The sequence below is a fragment of the Patella vulgata genome, chromosome 8, assembly GCF_932274485.2.
Source record: "Patella vulgata chromosome 8, xgPatVulg1.2, whole genome shotgun sequence".
Classification (NCBI taxonomy): Eukaryota; Metazoa; Mollusca; class Gastropoda; family Patellidae; genus Patella; species Patella vulgata.
Window position 1 is genome coordinate 11,683,893 of NC_065886.2, and position 14,740 is coordinate 11,698,632.

The 14,740-nt window shown below is 36.2% G+C and overlaps 1 protein-coding gene across 5 annotated transcripts in view; it reads right to left on the reverse strand.

The window, feature by feature from the left end:
- The window catches only part of LOC126829886 (pleckstrin homology-like domain family B member 1), a 204,918-nt gene that overhangs the window by 87,985 nt on the left and 102,193 nt on the right, over window positions 1-14,740 (reverse strand). For 4 of the 5 annotated variants that reach the window (XM_056102683.1, XM_056102681.1, XM_056102684.1 and 1 more), the window contains 7 exons: window positions 11,305-13,106; window positions 10,338-10,466; window positions 8,843-8,980; window positions 7,699-7,710; window positions 3,622-3,816; window positions 2,621-2,713; window positions 780-890 (listed from right to left, as the gene is read on the reverse strand). In XM_056102683.1, the coding sequence (XP_055958658.1) occupies window positions 780-890; window positions 2,621-2,713; window positions 3,622-3,816; window positions 7,699-7,710; window positions 8,843-8,980; window positions 10,338-10,466; window positions 11,305-13,106 (2,480 nt within the window). The remainder of the gene's footprint in view (window positions 1-779; window positions 891-2,620; window positions 2,714-3,621; window positions 3,817-7,698; window positions 7,711-8,842; window positions 8,981-10,337; window positions 10,467-11,304; window positions 13,107-14,740) is intronic. The other variant, XM_056102682.1, reaches the window with a different exon arrangement.

The window sequence follows — 14,740 nt, forward strand, 5'->3', positions numbered from 1 at the left end:
AACAGTAGAAATTCAATGATATAAAAAATTATTGCGCAAAAGTTTTAAAGCCAAACAACACATAAAAATATATTTTTACAGCCACCAAAAATGTGTGAATCCCATCGTGAATTGATACAGAATTAGACCAAATTTTATAACACCCTCCCTACCCCAAAAGCAAACACCCGCAATCCATAACTTATGTTTTAATATCAAGTGAAGTAAATCTTTCCAGAATTCAAAAAAAAAAGGTCATTCCCCTAAAAATGCTAATGACAAATAGAGACTTTAATTTTAAAATTTAAATTGAAATCTTTTGATTTGGGATTAAAGCCAACATCAATGTTATTGAACATGCCTGTAGGTGGACATGCGTTAAAAACACCCAATGCCAAAACTCAAAAAATAAAAAAAATAAAATAAAAAAAGGTATTCAAAAAGCAAACTATAAAGTAAAAATGTTCTAATTCGCAAACTTAATTAATTTGAGCATATCTATCAAAACGCAAGTAATATGTTATTAAAATAGAGTAATCTCCCCATATAATATTCTTGTGATAAAAACATGCTTATAACAAAATAAAACTCATTTGAATTATTAATCGGGATTCAAATTTTTTTACCAAACTTCAAATGTAGCACAAAAAAAAAAAGTTGTAAATTACATTAATTTGAATCAATCAATCAAATAAAGACGATTAAATCATTATTTAGATTCATAACAGAGCAAATAAATCAAATAAATAAATAGTATTATTATAACATTTTATTAACACTGATAAATCAAGACTACAAACCTTTCGGAAGAGATCTACCAGACGGGAGCGTTGCTTTTCAAAGTTTTCCAGATCATTTTTTACACTTTTAACCATCTCTTTCTGCTGACCATCTATTTCAATTAATCGCTCCTGATAAAAATAAAAAAACATCATAAAACATTATTAAATTTTGTTTTTAACATTTGTGCACGAAAAGCTGCTTAGTTGTATGTGATATAGGAGTCACAGTGGCTCGGTGAGTAAGGCGCTTGTTGAGTAACGATGATGCTCTAGGTTTGATCCTGGTGTTGGCATAGAAAGATACTCAGGATATGTTTCAGCGTGGTTTCCCTTCCACTGTCAGTTGAGCAGGAGAGAGGGAATGGCAAGGAACCGTGTTAAGTCATTCTGATCAGATGGAAAACTGAGGTCCTGTGTGTTAAGTCATTCTGATCAGATGGAAAACTGAGGTCCTGTGTGTTAAGTCATTCTGATCAGATGGAAAAGTGAGGTCCTGTGTGTTAAGTCATTCAGATCAGATGGAAAACTGAGGTCCTGTGTGTTAAGTCATTCTGATCAGATGGAAAAGTGAGGTCCTGTGTGTTAAGTCATTCAGATCAGATGGAAAACTGAGGTCCTGTGTGTTAAGTCATTCTGATCAGATGGAAAAGTGAGGTCCTGTGTGTTAAGTCATTCTGATCAGATGGAAAAGTGAGGTCCTGTGTGTTAAGTCATTCTGATCAGATGGAAAAGTGAGGTCCTGTGTGTTAAGTCATTCAGATCAGATGGAAAACTGAGGTCCTGTGTGTTAAGTCATTCAGATCAGATGGAAAACTGAGGTCCTGTGTGTTAAGTCATTCTGATCAGATGGAAAACTGAGGTCCTGTGTGTACGCTGGAGAGAATGCAAACAAGCCTGTGTTGGGCTAGTCATCCTAGGTGCTGGGCTCCAGCTTTGGATACGTTTGGCATATATTTGGGCTCTAATTCAGCCCAACATGTTAATAGGGTTGGGGGGGGGGGGACATGGATGGCCCAATGGTTAGCACGTGCATTGTATCATAAGGTCTTTCATTGAGTCAACTGGCGTAGTTTCGATTTCCCGGCTGTACACGACAAGGAGTAGAGTGGTCTGTCCAACCTTGTGGGTTTTCTCTGGGTCCTCCGGTTTCCTCCAACTGCTAAAGATCCCTACGCGCAAGCGAATTATTGAAATAAAAATTGAACCATGTGTTAGTCCCGAAATGACCTAGTTTGTATCGAGTGGAAGTTAAACCCCATTTCTCTCTCTCTCTTTTAATAGGTGAGGTGGGGATGTATTATAATTATTGCTGATTTATAATGCTCATCTTGATTAATGCTTTTATTGTAATTTATTTTGTTTTATTATTAATAAACCATATTTTACACCATGTCAAGATGTTTTAGTTTATTCTTGGGTTGAGGCACATGAAACAGATCCCCTTGCAGTTGTGATTTGATGACAACCAGACTTTACAGACACCAGAGAGCAAGACTTTACTGGATTGTATAGACTTATTTCCCTAGCAACAGGATTCAAGGGTATTCTGACAGATGTCAGAGAGCCAGACTATAGAGGATCATAAAGACTGAGTTTTCTAGCAACAGGATCACAGAGGTATTGCGACAGATGCCAGAGTGAGAGACTTTACAGGATCGAATAGACAGAGTTACCTAGCAACATGATTACATAGGTATTCCGACAGACACCAGAGAGCCAGACTTTACAGGATCACATAGAGTTTCCTAGCAACAGGATCACACAGGCCTTGTGACAGATGCCAGAGTGAAAGACTTTACAGGTATAAACAGGATGTTACTGGGAATTAACGTTAACGAGGGTTATATCACAGTCCTTACCTCTCTAGCTTTATATTTATCTAATATAACGGACTGTCCTTTAATTAGCTGTGTTTCTAGATGGTCTTTATCTTCATCAAACTTGGCTTCTTCCTATAAAATACAATTACACAATTATTCTATAATATACAATTACACAATCCATCTAATAATACAAAATTAAACAAGATTTGTTGTAAATTAATCTCTCATATTATCATGCAAATAACTGGAATTCTCTCAGTTTTCATCATTTACCAGTCAAGTCTCCATAAACACCCCTAACTGTAGAAAGAATTTATTGTCCGGTCGACACTAATTGGATCATTTCAGGGCCAACATATGGTATACCGGTACATTTATTTCAATAATTCACCAACAGGGTTGAAAGTACAAATTATACTCTTGTACTGCAGAGCAACACAACAGCAGTGATTTTAACAACAGATATTTCCTGTTGCTTTCCTGTTGCTTTCCTGTTGCTTTCCTGTTTAAGGGGGGGGGGGGGAGGGGTTGGGTGGCTGAATGGTTTAATGTGTGAGTGTTAGATCAAAAGGTGTCATGTTACATGGTTTCGATTCCCTGTCTGTACGTGACAAGGAGTAGTTTCGTCTGTATTCCAACCTTTGGGTTTTCTCTGAGTCCTCCAGTTTCCTCCCATGGCTAAAACATCCTACATGTATGTGCATTATTGAAATAACACCCTGTTACTTTAATTTAAATGCTAGAGCAAAGAATTTTGCCCGGGAAGTGTATCTGTGCCAACTCTTTATCCATTTCCAACTGTCAAGAGTTTGTTTATGTTTAGAATCAATTTGGTTCTAGGTTTTTCATCTTCTTCGAATGATTAAGCAACACTTTCTGTCCCTGTAAGCCAATATTCTTAAAATTTAAAAGAATTTTGCCTGAGCAGTGGCATTTGTAAACATAAAATGGCTTATCAAGTGGGATTGCAGAACCTTTCTGTCATCCTCCCAATCCAAAATATGATCTTTAAGGAAATTAAGACACTGTGTGTTTACCTCTAAATTTTGGAATTCTAGATCCTCCAACAGATGGCGTTGGGTTTCCAATATGTCCTGCTCTTGTCGATATTTATCCAGTAGTTTTTCTTCTTCGTCAGGTTTTGAACAGGCTTCAAGGAGCTGCTCTGTCTCATAAGTACTAGATTCTAAACTACGTAGCTTCTCTCTTTCAAGTTCCATTTCCTCTAATTCCTGGAAAAATCAATTTTAAAAAAATGAAACAATAAATATCTTTTTTATAATAATCTCTCCGAATTTGAAAGCTTGGTGAAATAAGGACTGATTTAAAATTTTATTAAAAATATATTTGAAAGACTGAGGCATAAGAGATTCATGCAAATTTCCATCTGAGGATTAAAGATTGGTTGTAAAACCAGTACATATATCTGAACAAGAAAGGAGATTTATAGAACAAGAGACATCCCACCATAGAGGACGGAATAATATAAGTTTTTTTAATAATAGAAACGAAATTTATTCACATAAATGTCACTTGAGTATTTTTTCCAATTTAATTTTTTTTAAATTATATTAACAAAGAACTTCAACCACAAAGCATATAAAAAAGATTACAACATGAAAAAGAAGAAAACAATTAAGTAAACCGTAAACCAAGAAATTCTACACCCAAAAAATTCTTAAGAGTTCTCAATTAACATATCCTTCTTTAATATTATATGTGTGACGGATAAACGTATATCAATTTGAATTAATTATATAATAAATTTGCCCATATCTTGAAATAATTTAGGAAATAGCGATGTAATAAATCTGTTCTAATCTTAATCTAATAAAAATTATATTCTAATGAGTAAAAAATATGGAGATATCAAAGGGAAACAGACTGCATTAAAGATACATTATGTAAGATTTAGATAAAGAGCTGACCATTCTTGCTATAATAGCTCAACAATAGATAATGTAAAATGAAAATATTGAAAATTTCATTCAAATTATTTCATTCTGAGCCAAGTTATCACTGTTTTCTGTTTTGACAAGATGTGTGCATTGTGGTAACCAGGGCACTGGTATATTCGAGAGTTAGTCTTGCCTTCCCATTTTTAAATTAAATCTTTAAATGGCGAACCCTTCGATTCTAGTTAAAATCTTGAGTATCTGATGCCATCTAGAGTTGATTATGATCTCATTTTGGTAATAAATGTCTAATTAATACTTTATATAACATTTCAGGCCAAAAGAAAGACCAGCAATAGGCAGATTAAGCTCTTGCATAATGTATGTTTAATTGACCCTTGTTATAGTCTAACATAAGATTATTCAAAAACAAATTATCAGATAAGATATGGACATGATTTTTAAAAAAAATATATATTGTAATTGATAAGTGATTTAGAAAAACGGTCAGAGCAGGTGGATATGATCTGAAGATAAAAAATAACCTTTGTTATAAATAAATAAAACAATTAAAAATGAAATAAAAAATTCTAGATATAAGGGATAAACTTAAAAATGTCTTGTCTCCTTATTTCGGGCCCCAAAGAAAACAAGATTGAAGGAGGTGTTGAGGGGAGAAGTTGATTGAAGGAGGTGTTGAGGGGAGAAATTGATTGAAGGGGGTGTTGAGGGGAGAAGTTGATAGAAGGGGGTGTTGAGGGGAGAAGTTGATTGAAGGGGGTGTGTTGAGGGGAGAAGTTGATTGAAGGAGGTGTTGACGGGAGAAGTTGATTGAAGGAGGTGTTGACGTATCCTAATGTCTCAACCAAATGACTTGGCAAGATAGAGAGTTATTGGGTTTAATGTCCACTAGACACAAACTAGGTGATTTTGGAACTAACATGGTTAATTTTCATGTAAATAATTTGCTTGCACATAGGGGTGTTTAGTTGTGGAAGGAAACCGGAGGACCCAGAGAACATCCACAAGGTTTGACAGGTGACCCTACTTAACAAGAAAGCACTTTCCTGATCAGCCCCACTGGCGTTACCCACTGACAAGTGGAAAGAGGGCTAGAAAAATCTCAAGGTTCTCGACAAACGCTGAAATTCAGACACAGTGCCTTTAACAATCGACTACCGTGGCTCTCCCAAAAAATATTTTTTACATATATTGCCCAGAAATAATGAATTCAGTTGTATATGATGAAATATCACAAACTGAATTTTTGCTGGACATGTATTAACGGTATAAAAAAAAACCCACTGAGAAAAGACAAAACTGACAGATATAAAACGACACGCCACCAGAGGGATAGTGGCATGAATTTGTGTCTGACAAGGTCAGTGACAGGTGCCTTAGTTCCAGGCTTGCTTGAATTGGTTAATGAAAAATGAATTCTATTACTCTTGGTATCATACACTCATCCCAGTAAATAAATAATCAACAAATCTAATCAGGCTCTACAAGATTCAAACAAACAAACAACTAGCTTCTACCATATACAGGGGCCGATCCAGGAATTTTTGCTGGAGGGAGTTTGCCAGGTTCCTGTTAAGAAAATTTGACAGTTGACATTTCATAATGCCAACATCGTCTCCAAATTACGTAGGCATACATACACACTGAGCTTTTGTAAAAGAGAAATCCAACACATCGTTTGATGTCAATTTTTATCATGAATTCAAAGGATCACATTGTGATTCAATTTCATTGATGCAAAGCATTAATTGTGATACCACATATGTCTATATCATTATATCGCGCTTTCAATGCTCATCCCATCCCAGCATCTGATGATAGAGGATAAAGCACACGACCATGACACCTTTCTCATAAAAGTGCAGTTTTAAAAAAAAATAATTATGTAGCTGGATCTGCCCCTGATTTAACTACATTTATACTAATATACAAATCATGCTTCAAAATGGTGATAATTAGTTCAATTTTAACTTGAATTGTGTAAAGAACAGGGGAATTATAGTCCAAATGTATAATCACAAATCATAGTCAAAATCTAACCTACAACCTCCCAAAAAACATCTTAATTAGTTGAGTAAATAAAATAAAATGTTAAATTAAAAGTAAAGATGAATTGGTTTTTTTATTTCGCCTGTGTTCTAATTCAGTTTCAAATAATTTTAGATAAATATAAATTTCAATTAATATTTTTCTTATATATAAGCCTACATGTATTCATACAGTTTACATTACTACATTCTATAAGACACACATCAGCCTTTGTTCTGGAGAGGATCAACTTTTGTTCAACAGAGGGTGATCAACCTTTGTTCCACAGAGGAAAAGCCTTTGTTCAACAGAGGATCAGCCATGGTTTGACAGAGGACAAGCTTTTGTTCCACAAAGCACCAGCCTTTGTTCCACGGAGAATCCAGCTTTTGTTCCACGAAGCACAAGCCTTTGTTCCATCGGAGGATCCAGCTTTTGTTCCGCGGAGCACCAGCCTTTGTTCCACAGAGGATTCAGCTTTGTTCCACAGAGGATCCAGTTTGTTCCACAAAGGTAATGCATTTTTTTTTTCTCTCCCTGAACCAGATTCGATTCTCTTTAAATGGCTGACAGACTTTTGCTGATTATACACAGAACATGAATCGTATAGAATGTAGTCATATTGACGTAACATATTTTATTTCAACAGAGGAAGCACACCAAAAGCTCAATAAATACAACGATTACTTGGATACACGTATATATGGGATACGTACATAACAATTGTTTACAACATAGTTTCAAAAGCAGCGGTCTGATTGTGAAAATTTCATGACATCTAGCTGTACATGTGCTGAATGTTGCAGCAATTTTACTGACAGATCTATCAAAGCATCAGTTTAACAAAAAAAAAAGTCTTTAACCATTCCCCATATAAGTTCATCCACTTATTCAAGATTGTAAAATATTGCAAAGATACTAAACCAAAAACACGGCGTCTCCCCTGAATATGTTATGACACCCTGCGCCTAAATCTACACCCACCCCGATTTGTCTATCTAATCCAGCATGCAACACACTGTCCCATCATGCTTTCTCTAAAACGATCAGACCAAATAAAGCTAGAAAGCGTGAAACAATAAAACTACACTAAAAAAAATAAAAAACAACAAAAAAACATGAAATAAAAACAAGGAGATATAAAAATTACACAACATTTGATTAACCTACCCGTCTCTTCATCTGAAATATAATCATATTACCATAAATATCGCTAGAATCTCAGAGTTAACTATGCAAGTTATTTCGTACACCATGTTACCCAATTCATTATATCACATTGTTATATTGTGCATGTTTCCACCGTGGTTTACACTTATCAGTGGTGAAGGATGGAGGGCCTGACATGGACAGCTGTCTAGTCGTTTGGATGGGATGAAAAATTGAGGTCCTGTGTACAGATTGGCGTGCATGTAAAAGATCCCTTGGTAGTTGGAATTCAATATAAGAGTAGGCCTTAGCACCGCTGCCCGGGCAAAATTTCCCTCACAGCCCAGTTGAAGCAGAACATTAGGATGTTAAACCCCATTTCATTTTGTAAAAGACGTATAAACGTAAAAAAAAATGAAATGAGGTTTAATGTCTTATTTTTCTGCTCCAACTGGGCTAATGAAAACAGGCAGTGTGTTAAGAGGGAATTTTTGACCTAACGCTGTTTCCGCTTACTCTTCTTTAAATTCCAGCTGCCAAGGGATCTTTTAGGTGCACACCAAAGCGTACAGAGGACCGTGGTTCGAACAACAATATGCTGTTCCTTGTCAGGCCCTGCATCCTGCACCATTTACAAGCAGAAACCACACTGAAAACACCTGATGAACTTTAAGGTCATAAGAAGGCAAAGATATAGATTGTGAAATATGCAGATTTTAGCTGCTTTCTACAAGGATAAAACTATATGTTGAGATAGAAAGGGATAGCATACATGTACAAAGATACAAAATGCAGGAATAAAAGTTTGTTTTTAATCTACAAAGCTGTTTCTATCATCTTCCTGGGCATTGACAAGGACATATGTCTAAGGCGGCTACTATATTGACATACTTAGCATTCCTACTGTACATTTATCCACCCATAATCATTGATATCGATAACATAGAAATTATCCAGAAAGGACCAGGACTGCTTTGATTTTAGGTAAAAAAAGGTATGGAATTTGGTTGATCTGTCGAAAAATCATTTCTTTCTCAACAAAATTTTAAAACATCTTCAAAAAAACATTTCATTTCGAACCAAAGATTTTGTGTATTTTGAAATCCACGTATAGATTCAACTGTTGATGTCATGCTATATTTTGTGTGTACTCGCTATCTCTCACCTTTTGTCGTTCGCGTGAAGCTCTTTCCATCAGTTCTGCTTGTTGTTGTTTCAACAGATTGATCTGCTCCTGATCGTGTTGTAGTTGTTCCATCTCCGTCTGATGTTCACCTTCCAACAACGCTCGTTCCATTTCCAGCTGAAATAATCACAACAAACATAGAATAATTTAAAATGGTCAGAATTTACTCCAAATAATCTATTCCTTAACCTCAATCAGTATGATTTTCTCCGACAATCTAAAAATTTAATACATAAAATTGGTAATTTTTGAAGCTCAAGTTTCCTAATCAAAATATAACTTTTCTTTATACATTTTAGACAGATGTGAATTTGCTGTTAATATTGCAATTTTACATAATCTGGGAGTTTTCATAACCCTCGTAAATGCAAGTAGCTGGAGAAGGAGAGAGGGAAATGGGGTTTAACGCCCACTCAACACAAACAAGGCCATTTCGGGACTAACATATGGTTCAAATTCATTTCAATAATTCACTTGTGCGTAGAGGTCTTTAGCAGTGGGAGGAAACCAAAGGACCTTGAGAAAACCCAAGAGGTTGCACAGGCGACCCTACTCCTTGTCGCGTAAAGCGGGGAATCGAAACCATGCCACTCTACTCAATGACAGACCTTGACCTGATTCAACGCGTATGTGTTGACCATTCAGCCACCCAACCCGCTAAGTAGCTCGAGAAAGATGCATAGTCACATTGTTGTCAAGGTTCTAAAATATTTAAACAATCAAAACAAACTTTCAGATTAATAAGTATTTCAGTTTTAATTCTGGTATTGGCTGAGCTAGTTTCTCAAGGTTTTCTAGCCAGGTATTCCATTGTTATGCTAGGTTCCCACCGTCATGCCATGCGTTACGATAGGATTGGCCCTATTGAGTCCACGATCTGGTACATGCAGGTACATTCGGATACGTTTCGATACAATCAACACGATTGCTACGACTGACGCCAATATATGGTAAGACCTGATAGAATCCTCACGTTTACTCCACAAACCACAAAACCACAATTTCAATCGCAGCACGAATCGTGATAGTGGGAACTTGGCATTCGTAGTGCAATATGAAGGATCTGGTAAGGAAAAACGTCTAGTTGTTCAGATGGGTCAAAAACCTGAGGTACTGTACGTGTATACCATTGAAATCAAATGGTGTCTAAAACCTTATTCTTCAGCAAGACGTTAATAATAATGAAGACGTCAATACGACATGCAGGGTGTTATGAGGGAAATTTTGCCCAAACAGTATAAGTTCTACGGCCTAGATCATAGATGTACATATGGTTCGATTTGCAACTGTCAGGGGATCTTCAACACGGGACTACTACTCTCCGCATCACTATTAACGGGCGTAGGAGTATCATCTTTAGCACTTAAACTCAATATATCGGGCGACGTTTCTTTAATTGTACATATGGTTCGATTTGCAACAGTCAGGGGATCTTTAAACAGCAACTAGCAAAAGACAGATAGTTTCTACTTACTCCTCTAATGGCTTCTGTTTCTTGGTTCTCTATATCAGATATCTGATGTTTTAGATCAGCGATTGTTCGTAATATATCATATTTCTGCTGCTTTAGTTCATTTAACTGTCTCTCCATATCTGGATCAGACTACAAATATAAATATAAAATATATATTATCATAGGTTGTATTGGGCAGTCCAGCTTAAAATAACAAGGGTAATAACTCTGGCTGTAGTTATCGGAAATTGATGAAAATCAATTGGCTTCTTTGTTGCATGATCTGGATATAAAGTGAAAGTCAATCACAGGCATCCACGGACAAACAGCCGGACAGGGACACCAACGATATACAACCACATTTCAGTGTAGCTAGGCATATAAAAATAATAGTACACGATAGTCTTAATAAAAAATAATAGAGTCAAACTTTAAGGTCACACATTGTCATTTACATTTTTTGGACCATCCAGTACCTAATTTTTCAAAAATTAATCATGCAAATAGATTATTCAATATTTGATAGGTGGCACTGGCTTGTTGTAGTCAAGAGGCTGATGCTCACACATTATCACTGGATATTGCTACTGCAGTCATGACATGATATGGATTGCGATTCTGGTGCTACAATACTATTTGTATCATGATTCATCACCAGGTTAATATTTACCAACAGGTTAAATGAATAATTGATATTTTTAATCCTGCCGATGTCGAAAAAATAAAACTAATGTGGATCAAAATAAGGACCAAAACAAAATAAGAGTGTTTGAGTACCTATGGATAATGCGTGACATCGATAATTAACAGTGAAGCGACAAAAATACCCAAAAAAAGAGAATGGCAAAAAATCATGAGAAGGTTAATAGTGATACATCGATTCAACAATATATCATGCCAGCACCATCAGATATCATAATAAAAATCATGTGATCTACAAACAACCATATGTTATTTTGAAAACAATGATATTCAGAGAATATCTTACCTTGATTCTGTTGGGTGAGGATATCATTGGTTTATTATTATTCTCCGTTAACTGTGCCTCGTATTTATTGGACAACTTATTGGCCGTCTGCTCCCTGACCTTCAACACAGGACTACTACTCTCCGCATCACTATTAACGGGCGTAGGAGTATCCTCTTTAGCACTTAAACTCGATATATCGGGCGACGTTTCTTTAATTGTTCGCGAACTTGACGATGTTGATGAATGCGTGGATGAATACGTGGCACTATTTCTTCTCAATAAATCCTCTTCATCCTCGTCCAGATTGTAGTCCGATATTTGAGCGTTAAACTGAGCACTGAATATTCCATAATCATTACGCGCTAATTCTTGCTGGGATTCAAAGGATGTGTTTAAAATTTGCTCGATTGAATTCTGCACAGACAAAGGAGGACTAGTTGGTCCACGTTCGAACATGGAATTTAAGCTTCGCGGAGACAAAACTCCCGGAGACAGAGCAGATGTCGGAGTTTTGGCCTCACTAGAAGAATCACTTGGAGTTGGTCGACGTTTTATGGTACCCGTATCTTCGGAGCTGCCGCTTAGTTCCTCCTCCGAGTTAGAGTTCGATGAGTTTGAACAATGAGGCACATTAAATGGGGATTCTTTTGGTGAAGGTTGACTCGGGGAGGTGACACGACCTAACGAACCATTGGTTTTAATTTTAGACATGGAAGATTTATTATCCAGATGATTCTTACGTTCCAACGAATTGGAATCATTGACGGCCGTTAAATTGAGGAATCCTGGGGGAAGAGTTTTCTTAGCAGGAGGAGACTTTAAATCTTTTTCAAATTTCGCGACGGGTCTTCCGAATTTCTCACTTTCTAACTGTTCCTCATATTCTGAACACATCAATAAAATATCCTCCAATCGCTGCCTTTCTAACTTCTGAAGTTCCTGTTCTTCTTTTCGTTTTTCAACGATTTCGCGATGTTTGATAGACAGGTCCTGTTGACTCGATGTGAGCTCATTAAAATCAAATTCTATTCCTTCAAATGTGTTTCGTTCACTCGACACGGTCTGATTTTCTTTATTTCGAAGATTCACATTATGAGTATCTCCGTTTGTTAAAACACTTTTCACTTCAACCGGTTTCGGGTAGGTCACTGGAGGTTCATTTCTGCCTCCCGATTTTGGCCTTATAGGTCCATAAGCGACTATCTGTTCCCCTGATTTTGGTCGAGATGGATCGAGACGAGATGGACTGAAGGGACCTGGGGAGGTGACCGAGGTTCGTGGGGAGATGGGGAAACCATTAGGTGATTTTATCTGTCCATTAGTATTTGAATGAGACGTAGAGGTAGAATGGGCATGCCCACCGTTTGGAAGACTTGGTGTGTTTGATGAACGTTGAGAACCTGAAGAATCTGAACTCCAGCTCAATGTACTGACGCTGGTTAACGAACTTGAACTTTTGGTGCTGCACGTACTGGAAGTACGATCGTTTCCTCCTTGCAGTAAACTAGCAGCCGATATTCTTGTAGTTGCTGTATCCCGAGAAAACACTTTTTCTCCGACAAATCCTTGAAAGGGTGTGACGTTCGCGTGTTTGCCGGACCCCGAAACTGTATTTTGTTTCTCCGTTGGGCTTTTGGCAGTTGGTGAAGTCTTTCCACGCGAAAACATTTCAAATTTACAAACTTTATTGACAAAGTCCGAACTTTCAAGGCTGTCACGCTGATCTTTCTTTGAGGACGTTGAATCCCCGGAGCCTCTCTTTGATCTTTTTGTGTCGGCGTCCGAAATCATCTTCATATAATCTGGGCTATTCTCCAGATCTGAAATAGATAAGAAAGATAATTCTTTAATACAACCATTAATAAAGTATTTAGTATTTACAATTGACACACACAAATAAATGGGGGGGGGGGGAAGATAGGGTCGAGCCACTGAAAATAAAATGAAATATTATATCATATGATACAAATAATTTAGACATTCTGAGTTGATGTGTCTAGGTCTTTTACCACAATTAAAGTTGGTGATAGACAAACTGTCAACATCACAGCTATGATCCAATTTTAATAATATTTAATATTATTCAATGTACCACAAAAATATTAGGTTGGTCTGGTGGAGTTAGCAATGTATGAGCAAGTCAGTATCTGTCTGGGTCTCCCAACTTCCCTTTGGTCCTGTTATGGTTGTTGTGTGTGCAAGTTCTTAGTTCACATTTAGGCAGCAAATCTGTGGATTCAGGTAACAAGATATCTGGAAGACATTTCTTTTAAATCCAGTTTTTGAACTCGATAAATTTAACAAAATACAATTTTAAAAGTAGTTCATTTGCCATGGTCCTAAATTTACATTAAAACTATTTTCCCACAACTTTCCATAAAACAATTTAAAAATTTAAGGTGTGTTATTTTCTTCTGTAAATATAAATAATAGACCTAGACATTTTACCCATTATTTACCTGTGTAGGTAGAACGATACACCTGTATATCTCATATGCTATAAAAACATAACCACAGCAGCCGTAGGCCTTTAAATAAATATATGTGTAAAGAAAAGGGAAGGTCACTCCCAATACCTTGGGTTAAAGTTAAAGAGAAGGTCACTCTCAATACCCGAGTTTACACCATGTTGAGTTTCCCATTTTAATAGTAAAGGAATGAAATTTCTCTTTAAATAAATATATTATATTCTATGTATGTAAAAATTAATATTTTGGGTGGAAATAATGGGTTAGATCTATTTGTTAAGTGTTAAGGCCGAATTCAAGTTTGGTCAAAGGTCACGAGATGGAAATAGGGCTAGCACAAATACCAACCCTAACTCTACCCATGGACCTAGCCCTAATGCTTACCCTAACCCTAACCTACAATCCTGCCAACAATCACATACCCTAACCTTATTTACATTTTAGCGACCTTGAGGGAAATTGAGATGGCCTTAACAAATAGATTTAGCCATGCTAATGAGTGGGTAGGAAAACACATCCAAAACATAAAACTTTGCACAATAATTCACAGAAAGTTTTCACATTATGAGAACATATTTTGTTTGCAAATTTGAGCTTCATTAATTTGTTGGTTGAAATATAAAACATACCAAGTCCCATTTTATAAATTGTTCTCAGTCATTGCCCAGATTCCATCCCAAAAAAAGATCAAACAGATGACCAAAATAAACAAGAAGGAATACATCTTTAAACATTAATAAAAATAATATGCAGTCCAAAATCTCTTTAAATAAAATATCCAGACTTGAAAAGGAAAAACGAGCTGAATTCCTGTGGTTAATATAAGATTTTTTTCTCCTATTATCTATGATAACTACTGTGAATTTATCATTCATGACAGTCAACACTTTGACCAAATTATTTGTCAAAATCTACTCAACCATAACCTTCATTTTGTATGTCAAATATTTTGCCTGTAAATAAGGTATTGTGACGGACAAATCTCG